This window comes from Orcinus orca, chromosome 17 (genome assembly GCF_937001465.1).
Source record: "Orcinus orca chromosome 17, mOrcOrc1.1, whole genome shotgun sequence".
NCBI classification, from domain to species: domain Eukaryota; kingdom Metazoa; phylum Chordata; class Mammalia; order Artiodactyla; family Delphinidae; genus Orcinus; species Orcinus orca.
Genome location: NC_064575.1, coordinates 84754881 through 84769601, shown reverse-complemented (window position 1 = coordinate 84769601; position 14721 = coordinate 84754881). Strand labels below are relative to the sequence as shown.

Sequence of the window (14721 nt, the reverse complement as noted above, 5' to 3'; positions counted from 1 at the left end):
TGTGCTGGGTCCTGGAGGTGAAGCAGTGCCCAAGGCTGAGGCAGGCCACGCTGTCGTGGAGCTTAGTGTCGGGTCCTGATACCTAGAATCTCTGATGCTTTCTCTATGGTTGTGGCCTCTAAAATAATAGAACTTCCCTCTGCCATGTCCTCATTACCTACAGGGCTTAGAAGAATGTGTGGAATACGGCCTGTACATTTTACTTTCCGTTTTAGCAGTGAGGCCCTGGAGATGGCGTGCAGAACCGACGACGTCCTTCCCGCCATGGAGAGTGCATTGCAGTGGGGCAGTCAGACAGTGGACGAGGTGCAGAATAAGGCACGTGGTGTTGTAGACGGGGTCGTGCTGTGAGGAGGTGAAGCTGGGTTAGGGTATGGGCTGTGCAATTTTAGATGAGGCGGTCAGGATAGGCCTCGTGGAGTAAGTGACATTTGAGCAAAGGCTCGGAGGAAAGGGAGTGAGCCTTGTGGTTATATCTGGGGCAAGAGTGTCCAGCCTAGAGGGAGAGGCAGGCAGTGTAAAGGCCCTGAGGTGTCATGCGTGGCTCGTGTGGGCAAAGGGCAACAGGGAGCTCAGTGTGGTTGGAGCTGAGAAAGCCCGGGGGCGGGGATGGTGGTGGTGGTGAGGAGATGGGGCTGTAGATGGTAGGGGAGTCTCCTGGCACAGGGATTTGCAGACCATCCTTGGTGTGCAGGTCACCTGTTCAGGGGAGTTGGGGAACGTTTGGTGAGTTTTAGCAAAGGAGTGAAATGGTGTGATTGATGTTTTGAAAGAAAGGGTCAGTTGCAGCTGCTGGCTTGAGAATTGATTGTGGAGCAGGGAGACAAAAAACAGGGGGCTGGGCGGTGGGGAGGCCTGTGGGTGCCAGATGGCAGTGGGCGGGGGGAGGTCACGGCCCAGGTGTAGTCTGAAGGCAGGGATGGTGGGTTTCGCTGATGGAATGCTTTGATCTAAGAGACAGAAAAAGAAGTCGAGGTGACCAAGGCTTGGGGCCTGAGCAAACAGTAATCTTTCTATTTAAAGTAAATTTTAATTAAGAGTTTACTTGTTAAGTGGGACTTACCAGAGTTGCTCTTAGCTAGACTGATACTGTAAAGAGGTTGTTTAAATACCGACGAGCTTTTTATGTTAATATACAGAATGTCATGAATCAGAGCATAGGGGACTGCTTACTTTTTTCACTTGTGTTCCCATTCTTTTCTAGATGTCACTGGATTGGGAATTTAAAAGCATAAGTTGTTTTACTATTTCGCAGAAAGAAAATAGTAGTTATATCACCAAACTTAGGCCTGAGACAGATCACTCCACCCCTGAACCTCAGGATCCTCTTCTGCAGAAAAGGGGAAGGAAGTGCTTTGGTGGGATTGTGTTAAGGGTTAAACTCGGTTGTTTTATGTGTGAAAGCACCTGGCACAGTGCTGGTCCGCAGGTGCTTTTCTGCTGTTTGCAGAGCACCTGTGTCCTCTCCTGCTCTCACACCGGCTGCTCTTTCTTTTCAGTCGCCGCAGTGGTTCTTAACTTTCTTGTAGCTGCTGCTTCCATCTGGGCTCTGCTTCATCAGGCAGCCACTGTTCCCTGTTTCCTGGAGAAGTTTATGCTTCTCTGTATCTTTCCAGCTTTCAGGACCTTGCACACCAGGAGGTGACATTTGGGTATTGAAATAAAATATAAATTAGCTTGGTGGATGGGAGAGAAAGCTGCCATCCACTGGTTCACTTCATTTGGAAACTGGGCTTCCCCCACTCACTTTTTCCATCCTAGAAAGCTCCCAGTTTGCCCCTCGTCCCTGCCTCCACTGCCCTGCCTCCACTGCCCTGCATCAGCTCCAGCCACCCCCCCCACCCCCACCCCCGCTAGCTTTTCTTCACAGCTGCTGCTGTGGCCTTCTGGGCTGTTTGTGAAGACCCCTGCTTCCCGGATACGGCTGGGCTCAGTGACACTGTGCCTCTGCCGGTTGAATGGCCCTGTCTTTACTCATCTTTAAAAGATGTGGTGGCACTGATTTTGCTTAGAAGATGTGAAAATGAGATATAATCAGTATCTGGTGTGTAGAATGTGGTTGGTGACAAGGTAGCCTTGAATTTTTAATTTTTGAGAGTCATAGGTTCCAAGAGAGACTCACAGTTTGCTTGGGTCGTTTATACAGTCTGTTAGCTGATGGTTTCAGATTAAGCACCAAGCCGTTGTCATGGGGCTGAACCAGGTACCAGACTTGCCCACTGATGTTCCTTTCTGTCCTGGGCTCTCCTCAGTAATGGGGGAAGCTGGGGTGGTTGGTGTTCATGAATTCTGCAGGGTCTGTCTGCTTGTTTCTTCTGTTCTTTTTCTGGCTTGCTTGCCTGTGTTTTCTGGAGCCCCCTTTCTTACCAGTGTTGCCTGAGGTCAGAGTTCTCTGTGGTGAATGATGTGTTTTCACTGGGGCATATGAGGGGTCACTTGAGCTCTGCCTGCAATTAGGAAACTGAAGGTAAAGCCTGCAGGACAAAGCATCATCTAGGGGAGCTGTTAGAAACTGAACATGCTGCCCTGAGGCCACAGCCTTTGTTCAGCTCTTGTTTTCAGAAGTTAGTGAATTCACAGTTAAGTAAAGTACTTGATTTTTTATTAGCTTAGGGGATTTAAGTAAAGTACTTGATTTTTTTTATTAGTTTACGGGATTTACTACTAACAAAATCACCGATATATTAGGAGGGCTAAACTGTGCCCAGGCAAAGGCTCCAGGAACCTAGTTACTTACTGTCTTACTGCTAAGATAATAAGTGTGGAATGTGTTCAAAGAGCTAAATTTTTTAGACAACCTTGATTATCTCTCAGTTTGAATGGAGAAAGTAAGTAGCTTTGCATCTTAAAAAAGTTGCTAGTACAGATTATTAGGGTATTTTTCTGTCCTGCTTCTTCAGTATGAGTTTATTATTCACTTATATTTTGAAGCTAAAAAAAGAAATGCATCTTGGATCCCTCAATATTCCCTAAAGCTAATTTTGAAAGTATCTGGCAACCTCAAACTCTTGTTTTTATGTGTTTTCTAGATACTTTCTATAAATTTACAAACTTTTCAAGTATCAATCTGGAAAAATATTTTACCTCAAAAATACTTGGGTTCCTATGGACATTTTTTACAGACTTGTTTTTAGTGATGATCAGGATTTTATTTTCAGAATTATTCTTATTTCATCAAGGTAATTATTTTAACTGTAGGTCAGAATTAGGCTGGTAAAATGCCAAAAGCACGACTTTGAAAAACAACAATGGTTTGAGCAGGCACCTACAGACATGATCTGGGTCAGACTTGATTTGCAGCTTACCCAATTCTAGAATCGTCTGTCAGTTTCGTAAACAGGAGTCTGCCAGATGAATTGAACAGAAGGGTGAGATTAGCATATTAATAAGGTTCTGGCTACCGGCCGCCTTTTTCTGCACCCTGTGTCCTCCCTCCCCTCCTTCTCGCTCTCTTTCCCTGAATGAATCTAGGAACACAGACCCTTGGGGTCACGTTACTTGCTGGTTTCTTTCTGTTCAGTAGCTTAATCTGGCCAGGAAGGTCTGTGTTTCAGGTTGCGGAAGCTTGAGAAGATTCTGTAACTGAGAGGCATTCTTCAAGCTGCTGGAAAACATTACAGAGGGAACACCTCCCAAATTTTGCTTCAAGCTCTGAAAAAAGGAGCGCAGTGGGGAAGCTTAGTCTTGCTTGTGGATCGAAGCAAATCCTGTAGGAGCGATGAACGGGGACTTGTTGTGCGGACTCCTGGCTTGGTCTTTCTAGGACTGACTTTATGTTGTTGGAAGTGACGGGCCGAGGGGCCCTGGGACCCACAGGTGCTGTCTGTATGGAGAAGAGCGGCTGTAGTCCATTTCCAGTGTGTTGGGCTAAAGGTATAAGTAGATTAAAAATCTATTCGGTTTAAATTTTATTTAGATTCATGCTTTTGCGCTAAGAAGGTGGATAAGAGTTTGTCAGAACTTATTTCAAAGAGAGTCACAATTAAATTTAAGGAAAAAGGGAAATTACATGGTATGGGTTTGCAACTATTGCATAAAACCAATTAGAGAGTGTTTCAAAAAGTAAATAAAATTATTTTTATGAAAATGCATTTAAATGAGTAAACTCTTTTTATGCTCTGTCTTATGTCTCTTGAAGTTGCATGTTTTGTTTTGAGTTTTAATCAAGACGTCCTACCCATTCTGAGAGGCAGAAGTTTTTAAAGAGTAAAGAGACTAAGCTTAAATAGGACTGCAGGAAAAAAGAGTAACAGATTTTCTTATTTCAAAAATTGGTTTCCTTTCCTCACCGTAAAGACTGTGTATTTAATTGGAAATTCCTTGTTACTGTAAGGTGGGCTTATCACTAAGGGTCAGCAATGCTGTGAATAAACAGTTTTCCTCTGTAATGTTGTTAGGGGTTTTAGTTATATAAAAATAAAAATATAAAATATAGCATTTCATTGTAACACTCAGGATGGTATTTGGGGAATGTGTTTAGAAGTTAAAAATGCCATATAATTCATGTATGAATAAGACCAAGACAGGTAGGCTGTTTTGCTTAAAATAGTAGTGGATTGAATATTTAACCTGGGAGATAAAGTCCTTAATGAAGAATTTAATAAAAATATTTATTATTAAAAAATATATATTTAAATATCATCTGACTTCACTTAGGAAAGATTTTTAAAAGGAGGAATCTGCACTGCGTAAAGAGCTGCAGTATTATAAGTAAAGCTTCAGACTGATTAAATTTAGTGTTCAGGTTAAAAATGTTAATACCACCAGGATATTGATGTGTTAGCACAAGATTAAACTGGTTTTCATTTGAGTTGTTGTCATTATCTATTAATTCTTTTCTAGGCTTTTAAACATTTTTAAAACATGTGATATTAGAATCCTTTAGTATGACTAAACAAAGACTGTCATTTTATTACATAATTAGATATTAAGAGTAAAGATTTTGCAGTTAATTCAAACTCTTGAGTTTTAAAGGATGTTGGGTTTGGGAACTTTTTAAATTGCAGGTTCTTACCTCAGGACTGTGTAGTATAATTGAACATGGTCAGTGCTCAGTGGCGAAGAGTTCTGTACTTGTTGAAAATTTTGATCTTTTCCCAGACTTGCTGGGATTCATTTATATAATGCCACTTGCATTGTGTGATAGCAAATGATACCTCTCTGTTAGCACTTATCCTTAACAATAAGGCTCTGATTTCACTCACAACGTCTAGGCTAGATTCAAGATATATGAATCCAGTGGCAATGTGATATTAAATAATCAGCTACTAAGTTTTTTAAAACTTCAAAGTGACTTTAGAACTATGAACTTTGGAAGAGAGATTGTAGTGTTTTTGTTCGTCCCAAAGCAATTGATTGAAGCCACTTATTTTTCCATTATGTTTGCTGACTGCAGAGCAAATGAGTAGAGGCGTTTTTAACTGAAATATCATTTTGATAGAGGTGGGCTTGGGCATGAGGGCAGAGCTCCCATGTGTAGAAGAGGGAGAAGGTAGGGATGGTGTCAAGGTCAAAGTCAGTCTGCGTGTAGGGCTGGAACAGGCTGTCTCCTCAGATGGATCCTTCAGGAGCAGATTCTGACAATTATGGGGAGTTTGCACCCTGTCCCCTTCTGGGGCTGAGCCCATTGCCCGGTGAGCACACAGGCACCATCTCAGGACAGGTCCCCTCTGCCTTCTCCGCTTACTGTCTCGCCCTTAGGTGTTTATCCTGATTAATTTTTGCTGTGTGATAAAGACAAAGATGTTGCTGTGCAGAAATTGGCTGAATTGGTTATTTTAAAGTATAAAATTACTCCTTTTAGATAGAGACAAAGTAAAAAGCTCAAATCCAAAGAATATATATCCAAATCTCTCTTTGCAGTTAGACATTCTAAACCTCACATTTGATTTTATCAGTCACATTAACCTCAAAAAACAGCCATGGCCCAATTTAAGAAGACATGTAAAATACTTACTAGAACAGGCTAAAAATAATAGAACAGACCTATATTTGTGTACTTTGAAGTGAAAACTTTATCCTTAAAACACTCTGGAGTCTTTTCTGTAATAAAGTTTATTGTATTGATGAATTTAGTTTAAAGAACCCACCTTAGATTCCACCTGCTGAAGATTGTATTTTAACATATTTAAGAGCACTGTGTTATAAATTGTGTTCAACTATATCATAATTTCCTAGGCTTAAAGACAGTTTTAATTCAGGATATTGAAGTAAGTGTAAATGTTTACCGTGCTGTTAATTGGCTACAAGGCTACTAAGTGCAGAAAGCCCTGCCTGGAAAGTTCTTTGATTATATCAGTGTGTGCATTGTTTGTTTCATCTTTTTGAAAGACGGGGAAGGATTGAGAGGTGTCAGATTTGGTTGTTAGGAATAAATGTGTTGTTGATTTTTTTCTGTGTCTTTCAGTGGTAGATTGAGTTTGAATATACTATTAATAGTTCATTTGTGTGATTCTGGATCCTGTGGTTGAAGTCATGCTTTTTCTGTATCAGTATTTTAAACTCCATCCATCCATCCATCCGTCTCTGTGCATCTTCTCTTCTGTGTATCAGACTCCAGGGGTCAGCTGCCTCTTGATACCTACATTTGTATTTTTCATAAGCATCTGATATCAACCAGAGAGGAGCCTCTTACTTGTTGCCCCTGAAATCGGTTCCTCCCCAAATCCTGTGTCTTAATAAACATGTCAAACCCCCATCCACTCAGTTGTTCATGCCACAGACCCAGGATGCCTCTTTGATGCCTTCTTCCATGTATAAGGGATCCATCTTTTTATCCTGATGATTCTGTCTCCAAAATCGGTCTTGAATTCCTCACCTTCTCGCCCCCTCTGGGCTATGGGAGTTGCTTCCTGTTGGTCTTTCTGTTTCCTCACATGTTCATCCTTCACACACCTGCTGGAGTGATTTTGTAAAAACATAAATCTGATGTTATTCTTTTTCAAACTCGCCAGTGGCTTCTCATTAGAATCTGATGGAATTGCAAATCCTTAACATGGCCTGCAGGGCTTCGCCTGATCTGGCTTCTGTCCACTGTCCCCAGCTTTGGGCCCTTGGCCTCTTGCTCATTTTGACTTTTCAGTGCCTGGGACACCCAAAGTCTTTCCTCTTAGGCCTTCTGCACCTGCAGTTGCCTCTTGTCTCCCTTCTCTGCCCAACTGACTCCTGCACCTTTAGGTCTCAGCTAAACCAGTTTCTCTCTGGTGTTCCCTCCTTGAGCCTTTTCTTCTGTCTTGCACAACATATACTGTTATTTATCATGGTATATTGCGCTTGTTTGATCTCTTCTTTGCTAGATGGTAAACTTAACAAAGTCAGGGATTATGTCAGGTTTTTTCCTGCTTGACAAGTAATTGGCAGAAATAAATATTACCTAATGAATGAACAAATTCTGTATAGAGTTAACTAACCCTTAAAAATTGCTCAACAAAAGGAGTGAATTGGTCTTTGGGTTTCCTCTTGTAGCAGCACACATGCTACATTCAGTTCTCTCAACAGATGGGTCTGGGTCAGGCTCCAGGGTCTGATAGCTGCCCTCTGCCACGCCTGTGGGATCACGGCCATCCGATCTGACAGCTTGAGGAGCTAATTGACTCGTGGGGGAGACAGATTAAAAATGTATTATTATGTAAGCATACAAACATTTCATAGTTATACTTATGTGGCTGTCTAGATACCTGTAAATTTACAGTAAAAGAAATCCAGTGCTCTCCAGAGGGGTGACTGAGTTTTATGAGTGCACAGCCCGGGCAGCAGGTCATGGCGCCTCCGCATAGCAGCCACAGTGAATGCTGAGCTGAGTTTCCGTTCACCCTCCGCCTGCCCTCATGCTGCAGTGGTGTCCTCAGGCACTGCCCACCTCCCCTCCGTCCTGTCTCCCCCTCCCCAGCTCCTGCAGGCTCCAGCCTCGCAGCACTGTGTGCACCTAGCTTTCTGAGAGGACCCTGCTGGGTTGTGCCCCGCCTGTCCCTTACGCTTTTGTTGCTCCTGTGTGGAACTTTCCTTCTTTTTCACACGTGAAGCCTTCAGGACTCTGCCCCGCGCGTGGCCCTCTGTCTATCACCAGCCCACAGGGCTGGGCGCTGCACACACTGGCATAGCTGGCGACTCCCTCAGCTCTGCTTACTTGCTTGTCTCCGGTTACCTGGTTGTCAACTTCTTACAGGCCTTCTTACTTTGTAAATCCCTCTGGTCGGACATATTGTCAGCACTCAGTTGTTTGCTGAGTGAAAAAGAAGGCTAAACTGGTAGTCTGGGCCATTTCGATTCAGGCCGAGAGGGTGTGGAGGGTGCTCCGCGCTCTAGGGGTTCTGCACGTGAAGGCGCTGAGACCCGAAGGTGTTGGCGTGTCCCAGAGGATGTGGGCTTTCCCACTGACTGCAGTTTGAGTTGCATTGAGGCCGATGGGGAGGGCGAGCAGGGAAGCCTTGCCCTCCACCCTGTTTCTTCGAGGGGGAGGGGTGGGGCTTTTCTTTCTGAGACTCCCCCGCCTCCGAAGACCGGGACTCCCCAGGTGGGTGCCAGGCCTAGTCAGGCCCCTGTGCATGGACTGGGCGCCGTCTTCCCTCTCCCCGGGAGCCTCATCCGCCGCACGGGAGGCACACCTTGTCTGCCTCAGTCCCTCACCATCATCTGTCAGTTCCTTGAACTCTTCCTCAGGTGGTGGATGCTTTTCCCTCCACCTGGGACACCCTGTCCTGTCACAGTTCCCTCTGTGACCGCAGCCACTCCAGCTCGGATTCCTTGATTATCTCCTCATGGCGCTGGTCCCTTTCCTCACATCATAGTGAGTTAACCGTGGGTAAATGTTAGTGCAGTGTGTTTGTATCCCTCGCATGCAGCAGCATATCGAGTACACGAGTTTATGATAAATCGAGAATATGAAAGTAACAGGTGTCTCTGTCACTGCAGAGGAGAAGGAGAGGACAGCTAGGCAGCACTTGAACAGAGATAAGGAGAGCAGCTCGCTGTGCGGGGTCACCGGGAACTCCCTTTTCTCTCCTGTTTCGAATCTTGTTAGCATCCCTTCCCTCACCCACAGAGCCGGTAGTGTGGGGATTCAGATACCTTTCTCTCTCATTCTTTCACTCGTCCTCATTGTATTTGGGGAAAAGGCCGCTAGTTCTCCCCAGGGTTCTCTCCACATGCAGTTCTAGAGCTCTAGTTGGACGTGGGGTTTTTGCTCAGATATGCCCTTGTCAACCAGGTAGGGAAAGTGAGTGCCCCAGTTTATCCGTCTTGACACTTACCACCCACCCACGACTCCCCCGCTGGGTCTCCTGGTTTGGACAATAAGCTGTATGAGTGTGTCCTCCTTGGCCCCCCTGGTGAAATGGGACCCTTCTCCTGCCACCACCATCCTCCCCGCTCCTCTGCTTTCCCTTCTCTCTTGCTCTCCTCACCAGCTCACAAACTGTCCGTGGTCCACCTCTTGGGCTCGCTTGCTCTCCTGCAGTGAAATGCACACCTAGGAGGCAAGGAGCCAGTCTGCCCTTGCTCACTGCTGCGTCCAGTGCCTCGTGTATGGCAGACTGCTGTCGTGAACAGATGAACGCCTTAATGGAGTGAGTCATCTTGTCTGCCTGCAGCAATAGAGGTCTAAGTCTCTGGAAGCCAATGAGAAGGGTGATGGAGGCTTTTTTGGGAAAATGAAAAAACTGTTGAGTTCTTTCTAGTGCTTTAATGGTTAGTGATACTGATTTTTAAAAATAGTGTTCACAAATCTTTAATTTCAGATTTGTCTGTAATTGTTTAAACTGTAAGGAATTTATTGTAAATTCAACAGTTTTCTCTATTTCATAACTTGGTCAGTTTTCAGTTAAAGAGAAAAAGCTAATGTTAAAATAATTAGGGACTTCCTTGGTGGTCCAGTGGGTAAGACTCCACGCTCCCAATGCAGGGGGCCCGGTTTCAATCCCTGGTCAGGGAACTAGATCCCGCATGCATGCTGCAACTAAGAGTCCACATGCTGCAACTAAGACCTGGTGCAGCCTAAATAAATAAATATTAAAAAAAAATTATCACTGAATATTTTTGTTTTGCATTTAAGTAATATTTGTGTAAATTTATGTAATATTATTGACATGTAGCTCACATAATTTAGGTTTATGATTAGGTGTATAGGTATTATCGTCTGTAACTTCTTTAACTTCTATACATTTGTGTTTTTATTCCTTTCTTCCTGAAAGGTTGTATAAATTGAGTCATATTTTAAGTATTTTGTAGGAATTTGTTGAAAAGAAACCAATGGCAGTAAATTTTTTCTTTGAGTAAAAAGACAGACTGTGGTTTATTCTGTGGTTCATGTAGCTTTGGTTCATTTTTTTGCGTTCTTATCTCAGATGTCAGTGAATTCTTTTGTTTTTTGGTTTTTTGCCTGTTATCCCAGTGTTCAGTTGAATTTGCAGACTTACGGATAGGAAGTTTTACCAGTTACAGCAGTTTTTGAAGTTAATTTTTTTTTTTTTTTTCTTATTCTGTTTTGATGGGGCTGTGTTGAAGCTGTAGATCAATTTGGGAGAATGCCCTGTGAACAGTATTGAGATTTCTGGTGTATCTATCCAGTATCATACACTAGTGTATAGTAGATCTTAGTGTGGTGGTCTGGACTTTTTTTGATGCTATTTGGTTTGAAGTTTAATTTTCCAGTTGTTGGCCTAGTATGCAGAAATAGATTATCTTGTTAGCTTATCTTGTGGCCTTACTATAAATTCACTTATTAGTTCTGGTGGTTTATTTGCACAAGTAGACCTAAAAAACTATAATCATGTAATCTGTAAATAAAAACTATTTTTCTCTACAATCTTTTTTTTTTTTTTTTTCTCGCGGTACGCAGGCCTCTCACTGTTGTGGCCTCTCCCGTTGCGGAGCACAGGCTCCGGACGCTCAGGCTCAGCGGCCATGGCTCACGGGCCCAGCCACTCCGCGGCATGTGGGATCGTCCCGGACCAGGGCACGAACCCGTGTCCCCTGCATCGGCAGGCAGACTCTCAGCCACTGCGCCACCAGGGAAGCCCTCTCTACAATCTTGATATCTTTTGTTTCTTTGTCCTACCTTTTTGCCTGCCTCAACTTGGACCTCCATCCCAGGGTTGAGTAGAAATGGCAAGAAGGGATGTCCTTGTCTTGTTCCGACCCTAAGAAGAAAGTACTGAGTGTTAAATAGGATTTAGCTCAGTTTTGTTTTTTTTGTTTTAAGATATCCTTTATCAAATCAAAAAACTTCCCTTTTAATTCCTGGTTTTCTGAGAGGTTTTTTTTTAAAAAAAATCATTAGAGAGTGTTGAATTTTGTCAGGCTCTTTTTCTGTATCTGTTGATGTGATAATATGAATTACATTTTGATTGTTAAACCAACTTTGCATTCCTAAGATGAATCCCACCTGATGGTGATGGGTTATCCGTTACCCTATTTATACATTGCGAGATTGAAGATGTAGGGTTCTGTTTAGGGTATTTGTGTCTATTTTCATGAGGGACATCGGTCTGTAATTTTTTTTTCTTGTAATCTTTTTGTTAGTTTTTCATATCAGAGTTCTCATAAAACAAGTTAGAAAGTGTTCTCTTATGCATCCGTTTGTATGATATACAGCACAGCCAGAAAAATCCTTCCTCTACTGAAAGATGTGTACAGTCTGTCTTACTGAGAAAACCAAGGACAAACACAGGATCTGTTAACCAGGGTGAGGCCAGCCTGTTGATCTCCCCTGAAGTCTGTTTTGTTAACTTTTTTTTTTTTAAGAGAAACAAAATTCTGCCAGAATATCATACCTTAATATTAATTTTTTTTTACTGTGAAAATCTTACTGCTTTGTAAAGTTGACAGAATTTCATTGAGAAGATAATAGTCCTGAACTGTTGACTGTTCTTCTTCTTTCAGCTTTGTGGAGATTCACGATGGAATGGTATACCGGTGGCATGTTTTCAGTGTAAAAAATGCATAGTTGTTTTATAGGACAAGGTTTAGGGGGAAAATCTAAAGGAACACTGTGCTTAATTTGGTTATTGGATTTAACAATACATTTCAAATATACCAGTTATTATCACGGTAAGAATGGGAATCTGTTGTTCCCTTTTTGGACAAGGATTCATGAAGCTGTGTGCGGTCGTGCAGCAGTGTGCCCACTAGGAACAGGGATGATGCTGACTGGGGACAGAGATGGGACTTTTGAAGTATGAGTTAAACGGGAGGGTCTTGCAGGGTTTCCACCTGGAGAACAGTCCAGCTCAGAGCTCTCCTTCTGTAGCAGCTGTTGCCTGCTGCCTGCTGACTTGGGTTCGTATGTCTTGCTGAGCACTGTATGCTTATCCTCTCCCCCCATAGGGGAGGTACTGTGACTCCCACTTCACAGAGCCTGGCGCGACTGAGAGCCCCAGAGCTGTGAGTGGGCACCGGCCCCTGCAGTATTTTTCTGGCTGTGTTGTTACCCGACGGCATGTGCTACTCCTTCATCAGGATCTTGCCCAGAGGTCCTGCCTGAGCTCTTCCCTGAGACCAGCTTCTTCTGTTGGATTTCCACTTGTCTTCAGTTACAGCCCTGAGATCATACTGGGCTGCTTCTTGTAAAGGGTTATTTGTGTGATTTAGGTGAGCTTTGAGCTGTTTGTAACCTCCAGGGTCTTGCCCATAGAAAGTAGGTGAGCAGTTTAAGGGAGAGAGAATTCAGTCTCGCTTCTGAGGGCTGTGCCTGACCAGGGCAGGTCTCCACAGCCATTGCTGCTGCAGTGCTCTTGTCATAATTTATTCTCCCCTATGTGGGCTGGCTTCTGTATATATTGTTTTAAAAACTTTACTGTGGAAAATTTCTGGTGAAACGTAGTATGTTGAACGTACTCTTGCACTCAGAACTGGGGATTAAGTGCAATTAGCCATGCTTTCTTTCTCCTGGCTTCCCGGAATCCTGTCAGGAGGTGGAGGCGTTCTCTTCTGGAGGCGCTGGTCCAAGGGAAAGGCAGGTCCTGACCTTCGGGCATCTCTGGCCGAGTGGCTGCTTCCCTGCTCAGCACAGGGTCCCTGACAGACAGCCAGGTATTTAAAGACAGCTTCTGCTTTCAATGGGAGACCAGAACAGAGAAACAAGCAGAAAACAGTCTACAGAGATGAAACAGCAAGAGAAGGAAGCTGAAAGAACACAATAGAAGTTCCAGTGTCAGGTTTCCAGAGTGCTAAGAGGAGATGTCGCCTCCGTGAAAGACAAACAATTCTTTTAAAAAGTACATTCAAGAACAAGAAAATTAAAAGTAAGAAAGCAGAAACAAACTCAGCAGCAGCATTGGGAAGTAATGTGGATGGTCTCTCTCAGAACATGGAAAGGAAAGACAAATGGGGGAGAAAAGAAAGAAAGTAGGGTGATGAATTCAGAAGGTTCAGTATCCAAATAGTAAAAGTTGCAGAAAGAGAAAAAGGATAAAATCATCAAAGAAATGATGCAAGAACATTTTCTGAACCAAAGGAGAAGGGTTTCTGGATTGAAGCTTCTCAAATGTTGAAGCCTGCCCCTGGGGCCGCCTCTTGGGCTCCCCCCTCCCCCCGCCACCGCTGATGACTTGGGGCTTTTTCTTTACTGCTGTTACTCTAATTGTAATTTTTAAATAGTACTTGTTACAGTTGTAGTTAAATAACCACACATGTGAGTTTATGTGTATGTGCGTGTGTGTAGCTCTCTCCTAACTAGGCTGAACGCTCTTCAGGTTAGGATTATATCTTTTTTTAATCCATACTAGTTAGTAGTTGGCTCAATAAATGCTTTTAGAATTAATTACTCTAAGGGAGGTATGGCCTACAGGGACAGGCATGAACAAATGGATGAGGCTGGCTGGCTGTGAAAGAGTGGGCAGTAGCAATAACACCTTGCAGCTGGCTCACAGCTGAGGCCAGGACAGTACGGTGGCAACTGCAAGGATGGAGAATGGGCACTTGGTGCGTGTTGCCATGCAGCGACACCCCCCCCCTCCCCCCCGGCCCAGAGACAGCCAACCGGAGTGGAGGGCAGCAGGGCTTGCTGAGCAAGGGCGTGGCCTCTGCAGCTTCCCTGCCTGCTGAGGCCCATGGACTTGGCCTGTGGCTTTGGGCCTTGGGCTCCTTTCTTCCCGGAAAGCAGGGAAAATAAGGTTGTTATGGGGATTAAATGATTTCACGTTTAAGTGCTTAGAATAGTCCTAGCATGGTAAATGCCGCATGAATAATTACTTAAATAAACCCCTGCGAGCCCCCGGTCTAATTCATACCTTCCTGTGTCATGAGCGGCCTTTACGATAATTAGTTCCAAATCAGACAGCCCAAATCAATCTCTGCGTATTAGGAAAATCACTCTTTTTGATGCATAGCAGTTTAACGCCACATTGGGAGTCCTTGCCATTATGCTGTTTTCATTTTGCACAGTGCCCACCCCCAGAGAGTGGCAGTATTTTCCCAAAGGTAAATTTACTTCTCCTCCTTAGGAGTACAAAGATTCATTTGTAGCTGAGAAATTATGTATGTATTTTAAAAGGCTTCAAAGAACCCAAATCAAAATGTCAGTCATGTGTGTCGTGCCCCGCCCCCTCCCATCCCCAGCCTGAGAGCAACTGTGGTGGCCTGAGGCTTATTCCCCTTTCCAAAGTAAACGTACAGAAGTCAGGGCTCCCTGCTTCCCCTCCCTGTAACTGGAGTGCCTCCTTCATCTGGCTTGAGTTCAGGCATTTAGACCTGAGTTGTTCCAGTAACAAATACCAAACTGAATTG

General features: G+C 43.9%; 1 protein-coding gene across 25 annotated transcripts in view; it reads left to right on the top strand.

The window, feature by feature from the left end:
- The window catches only part of PTK2 (protein tyrosine kinase 2), a 253025-nt gene that overhangs the window by 60737 nt on the left and 177567 nt on the right, over positions 1-14721 (top strand). For 4 of the 25 annotated variants that reach the window (XM_049700333.1, XM_049700350.1, XM_049700348.1 and 1 more), the window contains exon 1: positions 3562-3873. The exons of 9 other annotated variants lie outside the window; for them this stretch is intronic. In XM_049700333.1, coding sequence (XP_049556290.1) covers positions 3774-3873 — 100 coding nt within the window. In that variant the 5' untranslated portion in view covers positions 3562-3773. Of the gene's footprint in view, positions 1-3553; positions 3874-14721 lie in introns of those variants that run through there. 12 more of the 25 variants (XM_049700335.1, XM_049700336.1, XM_049700347.1 and 9 more) reach the window with 9 other exon arrangements.